Source organism: Megalops cyprinoides, chromosome 14, assembly GCF_013368585.1.
Source record: "Megalops cyprinoides isolate fMegCyp1 chromosome 14, fMegCyp1.pri, whole genome shotgun sequence".
Lineage (NCBI taxonomy): Eukaryota > Metazoa > Chordata > Actinopteri > Elopiformes > Megalopidae > Megalops > Megalops cyprinoides.
In genome coordinates this window covers 31,125,004-31,141,776 of record NC_050596.1, presented here as the reverse complement: position 1 = coordinate 31,141,776, position 16,773 = coordinate 31,125,004, and the positions used below count along the sequence as shown (strand labels likewise).

The window sequence follows — 16,773 nt, the reverse complement described above, 5'->3', positions numbered from 1 at the left end:
TAATTATGAGAATTCATGATCAACCTTATTTATGAGACTCACCCAATATAGTGACTTTCAAGGTCTCTTCAACTTGTCCAGTGCTATTCTCAGCAGAGAGGCTATACACACCGCTGTCTTGTCTTGAGACATCTTTAATGATGAGCACACAACAGTTCTGAGATTTGTGCACTGCAAGTCGACTGGATGGAACCACAGCATCATCACCTCTCTTCCATTTACAGATTGGTGCTGGCTTTCCAGACACAAGAGCCTCCACTCTCAGTTTTGCTCCTGCTTTTGCTTTCACAGCATCAGGCATAATAATCTTTGGTGGCACTGTAAAATATGAATATATAAAACAATAAACACACAATTGTATGCTTGTAATACTAAAAAATCTATCAATATGCAGAAAATATGTGATACAGACATAAAGGAAAGCATGGAAACGTACACATTTGCTCCTTGACTTCAAACTCATCCTTGGTTTGTGTGGGTAGACTGCATCCCATTATATTTCTTGCTGCCACTCTGAATTTGTATTTCTTTCCCTCTTTCAGTCCAACAACAGCGATGCTTAAATCTTTGACAACAGAGTAGGGTGTCCATTCCTCCTTAGGTGCCTCTTCTTTCTCCACAGGTTTACCTTCTTCAGGTTCCTTTGGTGGAACTACCACCAGATAATCAACTACATAACCGTCAATCTTGGCTCCGCCATCTCTCAGTGGTTTTACCCATCCCAGAGTTACACTGTTCTTTGTAATTTCCAGTACATCAATTTTCATTGGTGGGTCAGGCTTACCTGTCAAGTAAAACCAAAAATTTATGAAAAAATGTTTCTTGGCAATAAAAGGAGCAAAATGCTTAATCAAACAGGAGTGCACTTACTGATAGGATCAGATGCCAAATAAGACCTTGGGGTAGCTTTTGGAACACCGGACCCATACTCATTAACAGCTGTGACTCTGAAATAGTATTCTTGGCCTGATACAAGATTGCCAATTTTGAGGCTTGTCTTCTTCACATCATTGTTGACTGTTGCCCAAGTCTTTCTGTCGATTTCACGCTTCTCAACAATGTAGTGTGTTACTTCACTACCACCATCATTCTCAGGAGCAGACCAAGACAGTTGACAGGATGTCATTGTTATGTCTGTGGCTTCCAGACCAGTTACAGGACCTGGTGTATCTGTTGAAAAAAACAGGTATGTTTGTGTACATGTATCACCTCTTATTAAATACACTGACAATAACACATCTGTAAATTGAACTAGAATGAAAATAAGTTCATGCATATGCTCACAAAATTGTTTAACTGATTCATCCTAAATAACCCATGACTATCTGACTTACCCAGTACTTTGACATTGACAAATACAGCCTTCTCCCCTGCTGGGCTGGTGACTGTCAGAGAGTATTTGCCAGAGTCATCACGTGTGGTGTCCGGGATGACAAGGAATGTCATAGTATCAATCAGATCCACATGACCCTTCCTGACAACATTATCAATTCCCATTCTTCTCCAGGTCACTTTTGGCGCAGGTCTTCCCCTGATTGTGGCACAGAGCCTGATAGGACACCCAGCTCTGAGAGTAAGGCCCTTTTTAAGGTTGGCATCTATATCAATCTCTGGTGCCTCTGTTAGAGATAAAACACATCAAAAAAGGAGTGAGTGTGGAATTCATGAAGATATTGACACAAAACAATCCAGAATGCTTTAATTTCATTGTAGAAATGTAGCTTACCAAGTATTTCCCTGGGTGAAACAGGATCTGGGAGATTTCCAGGATTGCCTAAGCCAACCTGGTTTTGTGCAGAAACACGGAATTCATATACCAGTTTTTCGTCCAAACTTGTAACAGTGAATTCTGTCACAATCAATTGAGCGGCAACATTGCATCTCTTCCAGCCGTCATCTGGCTTTTTACTTGCATCTTTAGGTCTCATTTCAACCACATATCCAATGATTGGAGCACCGCCATCATATGCAGGTTTCGACCACCCAAGTGTGATTGAGGTCTTTGTGCTGTCAGCCACCTTCACGTTGCCTGGCGGTCCAGGAGGTTCTGCAAAAATCAAACCAAAAATTGATAGTTAATTAGGCATATTTAATTACATGTAAAGTAAAAACAACTGATTAAACCAATTTGATAAACCAATAGTTTATCGTTAACTACAGCGATTAGGAAATTAGAGACTTTTTTTTCCAAAGGTTAGAAAAATTTGTAATGGAGGAGACTGAGTGGATAGTACCAACCTAGTGTATACAGTAGCACTGTATTTCAAATATACAGGTAAAATTTCGTTTAAGACTCAAAAGATTAAAAATAACGACTAAGCCAGTAATAAAAGCTGGAAAGGTACAAGTTCTATATTGATCCGATAATGGTACTGTTAAATACTGTAGTTTTATCATTAAAGTATCACATACCTATTGGATCTTTGGCTGTAACAGATCTGGATGGTTTGCTTGGGTCTCCTAGTCCAACTTCATTTGCAGCCTTGACACGGAACTGATATTCATGGTTAGGGATCAAACTGGTAACATTAAAGTGTGTCTGTGGCATTGGATCCTTTGTGATTGGGGACCATCGAATGGCATGTTGCTCCTTTCTTTCCAGAATGTAACCTGTGATTGGTTTCCCGCCATCATTCTCAGGGGGGGACCATGCAACCGTCATTTCTGTCTTTGCAATCCTGGTGACCTCTGGTGCTTCTGGTGGACCAGGTCTGCTGAACTGGGTTTTGGCAATGATGGCTTCACTTTCTACCGCAGGGCCAGCTCCCATTTTATTCTCTGCTCTCACCCTGAATAAGTATTCATTTCCCTCCACAAGACGAGTAACATTGGCAGAGTTGGTGATCACAGCTGAAGAGTGGATGGACCACACCATTCTCTTCGTCTCACATTTCTCTACAATGTAGTTCAATATCTCACAGCCACCATCATCCTCTGGAGGATCCCATGTTAATTTGCAGCGGTCTACTGAAATTCCAGACACTTTAAGTTCTCTGATTGGACCTGGTTTATCCAACACATTCACAGTGGCATGAGCAGTGCAGCTTCCAGCAGAATTTGTCGCGGTGATTATGTATTTTCCACTGTCTCCCCGCTTGGAGTTTGTCATGAGGAATTTGGAGAAATCAGCACCAGTTTCCACATGAAGTCTTGGGCTTTTGTTAATATCTTCTGTATCACCATCCTTAGCCCATTTAACCTCCGGCTGGGGTTTTCCTTTGAGTCCAGCTTCAATTTTGATTGAATCACCAGCTTTTACAACAAGGACCCCAGCTAACTTAATATCAAGCACTGGTTCAAGTATTTCTTCTTTGACAAGTGTCTCAGCTGTCATCACCCAGTTACTCTCTCCTCCTTCATTCTTAGCTTGTACCCTGAACTGGTATATTTGGTTTTCAATGCATCTGTCAGCCATAAAGTATGTTTCTTTAATTGCACCTTTGTGCAGTCTTTCCCATTCTTCTGCTTCTTTTGGTTTCTTTTCTACATGGTAGCCAATATTACGGCTGCCACCATCATAGTCTGGCTTTTTCCACTTGAGGAAGACAAACGTCTTTCCAATATCAGTTATCTGTAAGTTCTCTGGTTCACTAGGCTTCTCAATTGGATCGACAGCAAGGATTGGAGTTTTAGTCTCTACAGGTGGTCCAGCACCAACTTTGTTCTCTGCACTTACACGGAAGAAATACTCACAATTTTCCACAAGCGGTGCCTTTACCAGGCGTTTAGTACAATCAGGAATGACTACTGACCATCCTCGTTGGCTGGGTTGTCGGCACTCAACAATATAATTTGTAATTTCACTACCACCATTATCTTCAGGATTCTCCCAGGACACCATGCAAGAGTCCTTAGTCACATAAGTTGTCTTAAGATTCTGACACGGTCCTGGTGTATCAAGCACATTCACCATAATAGTAGCTTGTGCTTGACCACTGCTGTTTTTTGCCTGAATGCAATACTTTCCATAATCTGCTCTTGTTGCTTCTTGAATAACTATATCTACAAAGGGGAAGTTAGCATTCATCTCAGTTCTCTTGTCTCTGCCTAAAGCTCTTGCATCCTTAGTCCAGGTAATTTCTGGATCAGGTCTACCTTTAACACGAGCTGCAAGGACAATGTTTTGTCCTGCTCTGACTGTCACAAGGTCCCTGCATGCAGCATCAACATTGACCTCAGGTGGAACAAGGATGTCCTTAGCAATCACTGATTCAGGGAGGTCTCTTGGCTCTCCATCACCGATTTTATTTGAAGCTCTAATGCGGAATCTGTATTCCGTGCCTTCAATTAACCCAGGTACTCTAAATGCACACTGCTTGATAAGATCCTTGTTGATTCTATCCCATTGACTGCTACCTGCTTTCTGGCACTCAACAACATAGCCTAAGATGGGACTGCCTCCATCCCTCAAAGGCTTGGTCCAAACTAAGTCTGCATAGGATTTGCTCCAGTCCTTGAGCTTGGGGCTGCCTGGAGGGCCTGGCCGAGTGATTGGACGAACTGCCTTAAAAGGATCTGACACAGCAGAGGGTTCACTGATCCCAGCAATGTTTTCAGCGAAAATTCTGAATTCATAACTGTTGCCCTCAAAAAGTCCAGATACCCTGTATCTGAGATCCAATACAGGAGTTTTATTCACTCTAATCCATTTACCTGTCATTTCTCTACGTTCAACAATGTAACCACTGATAGGGCTGCCACCGTCAGTTAATGGCTCCTCCCATGTAAGAGTCATAGCATTTTCTGTGATGTCAGAAGCCACTGGTGGGCCTGGAGGGCCAGGCGGGTCAAACATATGTTTGGCAATAGTTGGTTGACTTTCAAGTGGTGCACCGATACCGATCTTGTTCTCTGCGCGAATACGAACAATGTATTCGCGGCCCTTTTCCAAACGTGACACCTTAGCTGTTGTAGTCAAGCTTCCTGAGCTCACAACTCCCCATGGCTCCCATGGTTTCTTGCAGTCTTTCTTCTCAACAACGTAATTCATTAAAGGAGCTCCACCGTCATCCTTAGGAGGGCGCCAGTTAATAACCATGTGATCAGGAGTAACCTCAAGGATGTTCACAGGGCCAACAGGTGCACCTGGAACATCAAGTACTGTTGCATGCAAAGCAACTGTTTTGCTTCCAGCAGGGTTTGACACTGTAAGAAGGTACTCTCCAGTGTCCTTTCTTGTGCACTCACTAATGCTGAGGACTGTTGAGTGGCCATCAGTGTCAATCTTTACATTGCCTTCACTTTTAATTTCATTGCCATCAGTTACCCACTTAGCGGTGGGGATGGGGATGCCTTTCATAACTGCAGGGAGTGTGATGGTACTTCCAGCTTTCACAATAATACCTTCAATTAGCTTCACATCCAGTTCAATTGTTGGTGGAACTACAAAAAAAAGATCAAGAAATGAGTTGGCACTATCATAAAATTTGGTCTTTCAATTTCTGTCAAATATAAACTCAGTCTTGTCCAATACTCTCAACAAACCTGATTGAACATGAATTAACAAATGCATATGCAAAAGACTGTTTTTTGCAAAACATGTATTTTTATGTGTAGCCACTTATTTTCATGCTCTTTTTATCCTATTTCCTCCATACTTTCAGCATGCTCTTAATGTGTGCAACTGAGAAATAAATGTTCAAAACAATCCTATCCATGACCTTTATTGATTAACATAAAGGAAAAAAAAAACATTGTAGATGTCTGCATTTTTGTTGTTGTTTGATTCTCCTTCTACTGTACTCTGTTCAAAGGTTTTTGGTGAACATTTACCTACGGAGCACTGGATAACATTGTTCCTCTTCTTGAATGGAAGCTTGGTGTGTCTTGGTCTGTCTATCTTGACTCATAATTTGCTTTAAAATACCCATTCTGTTTATATAATGCTCTCTTATATAGTCCTGCTATATTATTCCAAGTTCTTTTTATTAAATAAGGTAACCAGTGAGTAACAGTGCATATTAACTAGCTGAAATGTTGGCTAAAATTTGCCTTTCATTTGATTTAGTGCACACCTGTCAGCATGCATCAGTATTTAGCAGAGTTGCAATAATGAAACGGCATATCTCACCAAGTTTCTCTTGACAGACAATTGGTATTGTAGAATCAGGACGGCTGAGGCCAATAGCATTCTGTGCCATGACACGGAATCTATAGGTCTTCCCCTCCACAAGTCCAGTGACATGACTTGCTGGATTACTAACTGTTTTGAAGGTTGTCCAGTCTTTGGCTCCTTCCTCTTGATATTCAACTACAAATCCAGTAATTTCACTACCTCCTGTGCGTTCTGGCCACTCCCATTCAAGCCAGACTTCAGTTTTGTCTGCATCAGTGTGATGCAAGTTCTTTGGTGGTCCAGGAGGATCTATAAAGACAGTGCAGGAAAATTTATGAAGTTAATTCAGTGAAAAAACTGAAATATTATGTTTAGTTATTATATGCAGCTATAAGTTAGTTATTATATGCGGTACTCACAGAGAGGATCAACAGCCTTGATGGGTTTACTCGTTTGAACAAATTCACTTCTGCCAAACTGGTTTTCAGCAGCAACACGGAACAAATACTGGGTGCCCTCCATCAAGTAATTAGCCATTAAGCTAAGCTTCTTGGATGCAGCGCAGATTGGCACCCACTGGTCAGATGCCACATCTCTCTTATGCACTACATAGTTGGAAATTACAGCTCCTCCGTTATCCTCTGGCTCCTTCCATGTAAGATAAGCTGATTCGCTTGTGACCTCAGAAACTGTCAGATTCCGGGGTGGACCAGGTTTATCTATGTCACAATAAGGGAAGAACGTTAGAGTCTGCACAACAGCTGAAGTCAAATGTAAATATGTCAGTCAGACTTGTTTGAAAATTATTTTCACACATTTGATTATAAACAACATACTTAAGACAAGCACTGTGCATGTGGCTGATTTTGATCCAGCAGGATTTTCAACAGTTATTGTGTAGTTGCCACAGTCTGAACGGGCACAGTTGCATATCTCCAGTTTGCTTCCAACATCAGTGACTTCAATTTTGGCATGAGAGGGAACTTCTGCATCGTTTTTCTTCCATGTGACTTTGGGTGTCGGTATGCCCTTGATTACAGCACTGAGAGTGACAACACTTCCAACCATGGAAAGATGGTCACGAGCCATGTTGGCATCAAGCAGCAGCTCTGGAGGCTCTGTTAAACAAAAAAAAAAAAAAAAACAAAAACCAAAAATGATTAAACAAAAACAACTTTAAAATACAGAAATGATAGAGATGCTTTATACATATTTATGTTCCAAATTACCAAGTCTGTCGTGCACTTTAACTGGCTCCCTGACATAGGCAGGTGCAGAGGCACCAGCAGCATTGACAGCCATGATCCTAAATCTGTAGAGTTCACCATCTGCAAGGTTAGTGACGGTGAACTTTGTGTCCGGGCATGATTCAGGGGTCTCATTTGCTTTAGTCCATTCTTCCTGTCCAACCTTCTGATACTCAACAAGATAGCCGAAGATTTTGCCTTTGCCATCGTGGCGGGGTGGATGCCACGAAAGGCTTACAGAATCCTTGGTTTTGTCGACAGCTTCTGGCAGCACAGGGGGGCTTGGGAGCACTAAAGAAAAAATGTTTCTGTTAAGCCTAGACAAGTTAGGGGTGATTCATCGCCAGTTCCACAGTGCACTTCAAGAAAGGGATCATTAATTAATATAAGACTTACCAATTGGATCTTTAGCTAATATAGGCTTAGATGGTGGGCTAGGATCACCAATACCCATTTCATTCTCTGCCATGACACGGAATTCATATTCACAGCCCTCAGTTAGATCTTGAACCCTGTATTGAGTGTCTGGATAGATAGGTTCCCTTGCAGCGCGTGCCCATCTCTTAGATGTTGTCTCCTTTTTCTCCAAATGGTAGTTAGTTATGGGTTTGCCACCATCACGAGGTCGGTTCCAGATCACAAGAGCTGAATCTTTGAACACCTCTTTCACAACAGGTTCCTCAGGTGCTTCAGGCACTCCTGTTACAGAATACATTTCAAAAAGCATGTAAAAATTGTTTGACTATATTAAAATATGATTTAAAAGACTTGAATGTTATTTCATAAAGAATTACTACGTACTGAATTGATCTTTGGCTCTCATCTCTTCAGAATCCAGTGGGTCACTGATACCATACATGTTCTCAGCACTGATTCTCATGATATACTCTCTTCCCTCGATCAGTTTGGGCACTTTGCATGTTGTCTTTGTAGAGGCAGATGTCACAGGCATCCAAAGTTCCCTGTTTGCATCTCTTTTCTCAATTATATAGTTAGAAATTTCACTTCCACCATTGTCAAGTGGAGGCTTCCAGGAAATTACCATGTGATCTCTGTGAACTTCTTCAAAGACAACTGGGCCCTCTGGAGGCAGTGGACGGTCTGAAAAAGTATGATAAGTGAATTAACTTTGATGGGCATCAAGTACAGACAAACAGGAGATTAAAGTTTCTGTGTAATGCTGGTACAACTGTTCAAAACTAGCAAATTCTGATTCAGTTTAGTGCTGTATTGCATTCACTTGAAAAACCTTGACACTTACTGTGCCTTAAATTATTTTTAGTAATCATCAGGAATGTTAATGTAAGTGGATTACTATGAAGAAGTTTGTTGCTATGTGGCATGGAAGGAATATGGTTTTACCTACATAGAAATAACATTTCATCATAGTCATTTTCCAAAATACTGGTGTTAAAAAATACACTGCTGACAACAATGCTAACCCTTCCAGATAGATTCACATTAAACTTACCAACAACAGTCACATTGCAGATGCCTTTACGTGAGCCAGTGCTGTTTTCCACAAGTACACAGTATCTGCCACTGTGTTCACGCTTAGCTTTGATAATGCCCAAGCACATTGTAGTTAGGGTGTTCTTGAACTTGATGTGGTTATCTGCTTTCAGCTCTTCGTCGTCTCTGAACCATATAATGGATGGTGGTGGCTTTCCAGTATACCGACCTTGGAGAGCAAAACTCTCACCAACACGCACAATTATCTTGTCACGGAAGTCAAGCTCAATTGTTGGTGGTTCTGAAAATGAAAATAAAGAGAATGATTCAAATAATTGCGGATGTTTCGCTATGTTACCTTATAAAATCATTAATATGCATAGTCACTTCACAAATATAGGCTTCACCTACCAAGCTCATCCTTGCAAGTAATTGCTTTTGTACAAAATGAAGGTTTGCCTTGACCTATTTCATTCACTGCACTGACACGGAATTCGTAACTGTCGCCCTCTTTGAGACCATCAAAGGTGAACTTTCTGTCCATCAATCTGTCCTTTGTAAGTCGGATGAACTTGTCCTTGCCAATGAGGCGGGCTTCTAGGATGTACATTATCACTTCAGAGCCCCCATCATACTTCGGGGGTTTCCAGGTCAAGCTGATGTAGTCCTTTGTAACTTTCGTGACTTCCAAGTCCTCAGGACGATTTGGTACACCTAGATGACAAAAATCAATACATTAATAAACTGTGAACCACTTTTGCACAAATATATTTTTTGCCATTTAGTGCCTGTTTATATATTATCAATTATTTTAAAGTCATCATGGAAGCAATAGCTTTTGACTTACTAATAGCAGCCTTTATGATGAGTTCTGCAGTGGTTTCACGGAAAGGGCCTATTCCTATTGCATTCTCAGCAGCAACTCTGAAGAAATAGGCCTTTCCATATGTCAGACCATGTACAACTGCACTGTGCCTGGCAAGAGTACAGGACACTGCAGTCCATGCCTTATGCTCTGTTTCACGCTTCTCAACGATGTAATTAGAGATAGCAGAGCCACCGTCATCATCAGGGAAGAACCAGTTTAACTTGCATGAGTCAGTAGTAAGATTCTCTGTGGTGAATGGTGCCCCAACTGGGCCAGGGATATCTACAAAGAGAACAGAAAATGTAAACTATAATCTCTGCTTTATTTCAGATATTTAGCTGTAGTGCTATAATTGTCCAAGAGTGCTTACCCAACACATCCACAATAATGTTTTTCTTTTTCTCCCCTCCTTCATTCTTAGCACACAAGGTGTAAACGCCTTGATGTTTTCTTGTGCATTTCTTGATTACCAATGAAGAGCTGATGGCAGTGGTCTCAATCACAGCTTCCTCGGGTAGTCTGCCATCATCTCTACTCCATGTGATTTCAGGTGCTGGTTTTCCTGACACGAAGGCCAGGATTCGGATCACACCTCCAGCATGAACAACCATCCGCTCTTTTACTGTAGCATCCAGGTCTACTTCAGGGACAACTGTGAAATTAATCAATACTTAGTTTATTTAAATCTCACCACATAAATGAAAACCATACGTGTGTCATTATTGTGACTTACTTATCCTGTCTTTGACTTCAATTACTTCAGAGACATCTCCAGGTTCACCAATACCTGCAGCATTTACTGCTCTCACTCTAAACCTGTAAAGTCCAAGCTCTTTCAAGCCAGCAACCACAAGTTTGGTGCCTCTTACTTCCTTATCTTTAGCCTGTAAGAAAATAGTTTAGAAATAGAGAAACATTTAAGATGTTGTTGCATATTACTTTTCATGAATATTGGAGAAAATTGCAGAAATCCTAAAACATACTTTTTCCCATTGCTCTTTGCCCTCCTCTTTATATTCAACAATATATCCAATGATCTTTGATCCACCATCCTTCAGTGGTGGAATCCATTCTACATCAACAGTTGACTTTGTCCAGTCAGTTACTTTGGGGGTAGGAGGTCCAGGGGGAGCTATAAAAAGGAATATGTAACAGATTTAATGACTGTAATACTATACAGAGTTCTAAAAGAAAAAAAAAATTTATAGTGTACACATACCCATTGGGTCCCTGGCAAAGACAGGATCAGTTGGGACACTTGGAGGACCACATCCAGCTGCATTGATTGCAGTTACACGGAATTGGTACTGAGATCCTTCGATGAGGCCCGTGACATTATAGGATACACCAAGTGGCATTACCCTGACTGGGTCACGGGTTACTCTGTTCCATCGCTTGGATGTTGCTTCCTTGCGTTCTAGCCAATAGCCAGTGATAGGTGATCCACCGTCTTCTTCTGGCTCTTCCCAATTGACTGTCATGGACTCATGGGTCACGCTTGTAATAGTTGGCTTTTCACATTGTCCAGGTACAGCTTTGGAAAGAAAACACAGTCTGGGTGTAAATTATATTTGAGATATTGTGAAATTTAACAGAATGACTCTGTTGTTACTTGAATATCTAGCTTGCAGTATACTCACTGAACAGATCCCGTGCTTTCTCTGGTTCACTGTCAAGGGGAGCGCCAATACCATATTTGTTCTGAGCCATGATCCGGAACACATATTCATAGCCTTCCATCAAATTCTCCACCGTAAATATGCGTTCTTTAGGTTCATTAGTGACTGGCATCCAGGTCTTCCTGTTAGCCACACGCTTCTCAATTACATAGTTGGTGATCTTTGATCCACCATCATCCTTAGGAGGAAGCCAGGACAGGGTGATCTTCTGAGCACTGACTTCTTCAAACTTAATGGGTGCAGAAGGTGGTCCAGGGCGCCCTGAGTAAATGCAAGCAAAGCATGTTTAAACTTTATTGAGCACCCCACAATGCAACTGTTTTTCATTAGTAAATTTGAAGTTAGCAAAGAGATGGGTTGCTTAATTTTTCAAGCATAACACATGGTAATAGTAAGGTTTACCTAAGACATTGAGTCTCATTTCTTTAGAGGCCTTGCCCAGACTGTTGCTAGCTGTTAGTGTGTATAAACCAGTATCTTCCCTCTTGCCCTGTTGAATCAGCAATGTGCAGCTGTCATCAGAGACAAGTTTGTTAACGTGCTCATCATACTGCACGTCAACCTTGTCATCAGCCTTGTGAGGAGGGGCCTTCTGCCAGCTGAGGGTGGGGAATGGACATCCCTTGATCTTGGCAACAATTGAGATGTCAGTTCCTTGTTCAACTTCCATGAATTCACCAAGTTGAATGGATGGTGCACCTTTAAGAAAATAGGAAGGAATCATACATATTATTCCATGTGACAGTATATGTGCAAGCAGATGCTTATGAACCCAATTTGATAGCTATAATATGCCTGTTCTTTACGTACAAGTCTGATCTTTGATAACTATTGGTCCAGCAGTAGAGGAAGGTCTGCTTGCTCCAGCCACATTCACAGCCTTGACACGGAACTCATACTCTCCACCTTCACTGAGATCTTCAACTTTGAAACTGGTCTCCTCAACATCCCGCCTATTGCACTGTCTCCAGGACTCCTTCTGTGTCCCACTGGGGTCCCAGCAAAGTCTTTCAACAATATAGTGGGTCACAGGAGCACCACCATCATTCCTTGGTGGTTTCCATGTCAGAGTTACCATATTTTTGGTTACATGGCTAATCTTGACCCTAGTGGGAGGATCAGGAGGCACTGCAGACAGAAAGAAAATTGTATTGCATTATTCACAGCCTCGTTTTTTGCAAGTTTAAATCATAGTAAGGTTTCATACTTACGGATAGGATCTCTAGCCGTTGTCCTCTGAATTGTCTCAATGTGTGGTCCCATGCCAAAGCAATTCTCAGCACGGACACGGAAAAGGTAGTCCTGTCCCTCAATAAGATCAGGGACAACAAAGGACTGACTTGCACAAGCTGGGTTGACCTTCGTCCAGGCTTTTCCTTCAACGGTTTTCTTCTCAATAAAATAACTCTGGATTCTCTCACCACCGTCATTATCAGGAGGCTTCCATGTAAGTCTGCAGGTGCCTCTTGTAATGTCAGAGACTTTCAGCTCTTTAGGAGGTCCTGGAAGGTCTAAAAGCACAAAACAACCAATTAGTAATACAGCCTATTGAATCATAATTTGACTGTGTTTAATGCATTCCCATTTTCCTTCCACTTACCAAGCACATTGACTCTGACTTTGACAATTTTCTGTCCAGCTTTGTTTTTGGCTGTGATGATGTATCTCCCAGAATGATTCATCTTACAGTCAGGGATCGTTATAGTTGATGTTGTATCAGTAGATTGAATCTGGTCAAAGACATTGTTTTCATGTAGTGGATAATACAAAAAGTAATTCAATGTTCATTTAGTTAAAAAAAATTGAACCGTTTCCTTACCTGTGAATCTACTGGAAGGACATGACGATCATCCTTCTTTTCAGTCTTTGCCCCTCCATCAAACTCCCATGTAACCTCCGGAGTAGGACGCCCTTGGACTATTGCAGGGATTTTAATTGTGGAACCAGCCCGACAGGATAGCAAGTCCTGTGCACTGACCTCCACAGTTACTGTGGGTTCCTCTGTGAAGCAAAAGAAAAACAGAGTTATGAAAATATACAGCAATATTCAACAATACCTTTTTGGATCACTGATTCACAATTCCACAGGAGATACCTTGAATCTCCCTGACAAGAATGTCAGATGTTCTGGGACTTGGTTCAGACTCGCCAGCAGCATTGACTGCGATGATCCTGAACTTGTACTTTTTCATTTCTTTGAGATCTGGCACAGTGAAATTTGTGGTAGGAATCAGTTTTTCTGCATCATTGATCCGTTTCCAATCAGGAGAGTCTTCATCCTGAATTTCAATGATGTAGCCTTTAATGGGACTGCCACCATCCTTTTCTGGTGGGCTCCAGGCAAGAGTGACACTGTTGCTGGTTTTGTCTCTAACCTCTGGGCTTGATGGTGCACCAGGAGGGTCTGAGAAACAAAGCAAATGTATAAATACTTTTATCAGTTCTCAGTAGCTACACTATATTAAAAAAAATATATTATGATTCTTTTTTTTCAGATGTAGAATAGGGGCAATGTTTGACAGGACATGAAATATGTTTACTTACTGCATGGATCCATAGCAAACACGCATTCAGTTGCTTCACTTGGGGGGCCAACACCAGCAGCATTGCAAGCCATCACACGGAATTGGTACTCAGCACCCTCAATAAGGCGGAGTACATTATATTGCAGACCTTTCACAGCTGGTTTGGTGACAGGAGCCCTGTTTACACGGCTCCAGTAAACAGCCCCCCTTTCTCTCTTCTCCAGCCAGTAGCCTGTAATGGTGGATCCTCCATTGTCCAGAGGAGGCTCCCAAGTCACTAACATGGAACTCCTGGTGCGCCCAATGATCCTAGGCCTCTGTGGTGGACCAGGGAGTCCGAATGGATCCCTAAGATTAACTTTTTCGGATTCACAGCCATCACTGATTCCATACTTATTCTCAGCTCTGATTCTGAACTGGTACACACCATTGGTTTCCAGTTTCCACACCTTGAAGAGAAAATTCCATATTTGTAATTTTCATATATTTATATATGAATATATATTTCATATACTTCCTTCATGAAAACAGTGTTATATTTCATTATGCTTTTCTTACCCCATATCGTCTCTCAAGTATGCAGTTAGCGATCTCCTCCCAATCAGACTTCTTCTTGCTTGCATCCCGCTTGTCAATAATGTAGTTTGTGAGCTCACTGCCTCCATTGTCCTCAGGGGCGTCCCAGGTCAGATAACAAGATTCAGCTTTGATGTCAGAAACCACAATGTTTCGTGGTGGTAATGGACGATCTATCAAGGCAAAGAGAAAACTTAATTACTCATTGAAGTGTTTCAATCAACTACAAAATTAGATTGAATATGAAAACACTTACCTAGTATTTCTACCCTTATAGTACGAGTAGCCACTCCAAGAGGGTTTGAGGCCGTAAGTACGTAGAGACCTTTGTCTGGTCTGACAGTTTCAGGGATACTAAGCTTAGTGTTAGCTTTGTTTCTGTGCACCTCTTCTGTGTCAATCAAAAGTGTCTCAGTTGGTTTTTCAATGATAACTCCATCCTTGGACCATTCAATCTTTGGCATTGGTAGACCTGTTACTTCTGCAGGAATTTCAATTGCTGCTCCTTTCTTAACAATGATTGCATCTCCCTTGAACTGCTTCAGCAGCGTCACACATGGGGCAGCTAAAATGAAGCAATTATTTACATAAATTTAGAGGTCATTTAGATTAATTCCAGAAAGATTTATCTTGCACAAATATAAGCTTAAGAACAAACCTTCATCATCTTGAATCATTACATCCACTGTAGTTGAGGGCTGGCCATCCCCAACTTCATTTACTGCCTTCACACGGAATTCATACATATGATGATCTGAAAGATTCTCCACAGTTAAAGTGAGGTCCTTGCAGATTTGATGATTGGCCACCTCAAATTCAGTCCCATCTTGTCTCTTCTTCTCAACATAGTAGCCACGTATGGGACTGCCTCCATCACTACGGGGTGGCTTCCAGGAAAGAGTTATGCTTGTCTTGGTCCTCTCAGTGTAGTGGAATTTCTCTGGGGCAGTTGGTGTACCTAGAATTTTAAAAAGCAACCATTAGCACTTCCTTTTAAACTTTTCTTAGTACATTATTACATGGAGTGGAGGTCAAGGCTTACCTTTTGGATCCACTGCAAGGATAGGCCCCAGATCAACTGGGGGGCCACAACCATACTTGTTCTTTGCCACAACACGGAACATGTATTCCTCTCCTTCAAGCAGACCCACAATTTCACATTTGCATCCAACTGTCTCAATAGGCTGTCTCCATGTGTGCATCTTTGCATCCTTTCTTTCAACAATATATCCAATAACATCACTTCCTCCATTATCAGTAGGATCAGTCCAATTCAGCATTATCATCCTTTTTGTGACTGCAACAGGCTTCAAATCAAGCACGGGCCCAGGAACATCTGATGAAGATTATGCAAGAAGTTATTCAGTCATTAACTTATCGACTTGGTATATTTAATACAATACTCAAGATTTATCCTGCTAACTTACCCATGATGTCGACTCTTGTCACTGCAGACTTTGTTCCACTGCTGTTTGTCCCAGTGACCTGGTATTTACCATGGTCTGTCCTCAAGGCATTCTTGATAATAAGAATGCTGTTCTTTCCAACTGTTTCAATAACAACACGTTCTTTGTCAAGCTCGCTTTCGTCCTTCATCCATTTCACCTCTGGTGGAGGTCTACCGGTCACAAGTGCGGGCAACTTCAGTGTCTGCCCAGCTCTAATAGTGACCCCATTCCTCACAGACATGTCAAACTCAACGACCGGAGGCTCTGTTGGAGGTGAACAAGATAAACAAATAGTCAAATCTTTGGACATTTCACATTCATTAAGATTTTTCTCTGTTGCATACACATGTTGAGATGAGATACCTTGTGGATCTTTAACTGTAACTGGTTCAGTCATGCCAGGGGCTCCTTCACCGGCATCGTTGACAGCAAATACACGGACAATGTAGTCTGCTCCCTCTGTAACTCCTGTTATGGTGAACTTGCGGTCCTTGCATAGTCTTTCTGTGGAGCGGGACCAGTCTTTTTCTCCCACCACAACTTTCTCAACGTGGTACCCAAGGATGTCTCCACCACCGTTGTACAGGGGAGGATCCCAGGCAACATCAATGGATGACTTAGTTGTATCAAGAATTCTTGGAACTGGTGGACCGGGTGGTACTATTGACAAAAATTGCAATGATTTTCAGTTCTCTTCACTTTCTGCCTTAATTTCTAAACATTGGGCCTCATGCAGGAAGCAATATATGATCAAATTTCCTCTTTTTTTGTTCATATCCACCATTTGTTCTTATTTTGTTAGTACCCATTGATTTCTGGGATTCACCAATGTTTTCTTATTTTTGCTCTTCTCTTAGGTAAGAGAAAATTTTACAAGTGGTTGAGAGCACTCTTACCAAGATAAGAAAAAATCATCTCAATAT

General features: G+C 41.5%; 1 protein-coding gene across 1 annotated transcript in view; it reads right to left on the bottom strand.

Annotated features, from left to right (window-relative positions):
- The window catches only part of ttn.1 (titin, tandem duplicate 1), a 166,335-nt gene that overhangs the window by 53,368 nt on the left and 96,194 nt on the right, over positions 1-16,773 (bottom strand). The window contains 33 exon segments of the mRNA XM_036544927.1: positions 43-318; positions 437-784; positions 871-1,170; positions 1,335-1,619; positions 1,727-2,047; positions 2,413-5,382; positions 6,071-6,364; positions 6,475-6,774; positions 6,892-7,173; positions 7,285-7,593; positions 7,699-8,001; positions 8,104-8,403; positions 8,774-9,055; positions 9,166-9,468; positions 9,602-9,904; positions 9,993-10,274; positions 10,356-10,506; positions 10,606-10,754; positions 10,842-11,156; positions 11,263-11,562; positions 11,704-12,000; positions 12,112-12,429; positions 12,513-12,812; positions 12,902-13,031; positions 13,121-13,302; positions 13,397-13,705; positions 13,846-14,275; positions 14,385-14,575; positions 14,659-14,967; positions 15,061-15,360; positions 15,445-15,738; positions 15,830-16,114; positions 16,214-16,510. Of these exon segments, the coding sequence (XP_036400820.1) occupies positions 43-318; positions 437-784; positions 871-1,170; positions 1,335-1,619; positions 1,727-2,047; positions 2,413-5,382; positions 6,071-6,364; positions 6,475-6,774; positions 6,892-7,173; positions 7,285-7,593; positions 7,699-8,001; positions 8,104-8,403; positions 8,774-9,055; positions 9,166-9,468; positions 9,602-9,904; positions 9,993-10,274; positions 10,356-10,506; positions 10,606-10,754; positions 10,842-11,156; positions 11,263-11,562; positions 11,704-12,000; positions 12,112-12,429; positions 12,513-12,812; positions 12,902-13,031; positions 13,121-13,302; positions 13,397-13,705; positions 13,846-14,275; positions 14,385-14,575; positions 14,659-14,967; positions 15,061-15,360; positions 15,445-15,738; positions 15,830-16,114; positions 16,214-16,510 (12,015 nt within the window).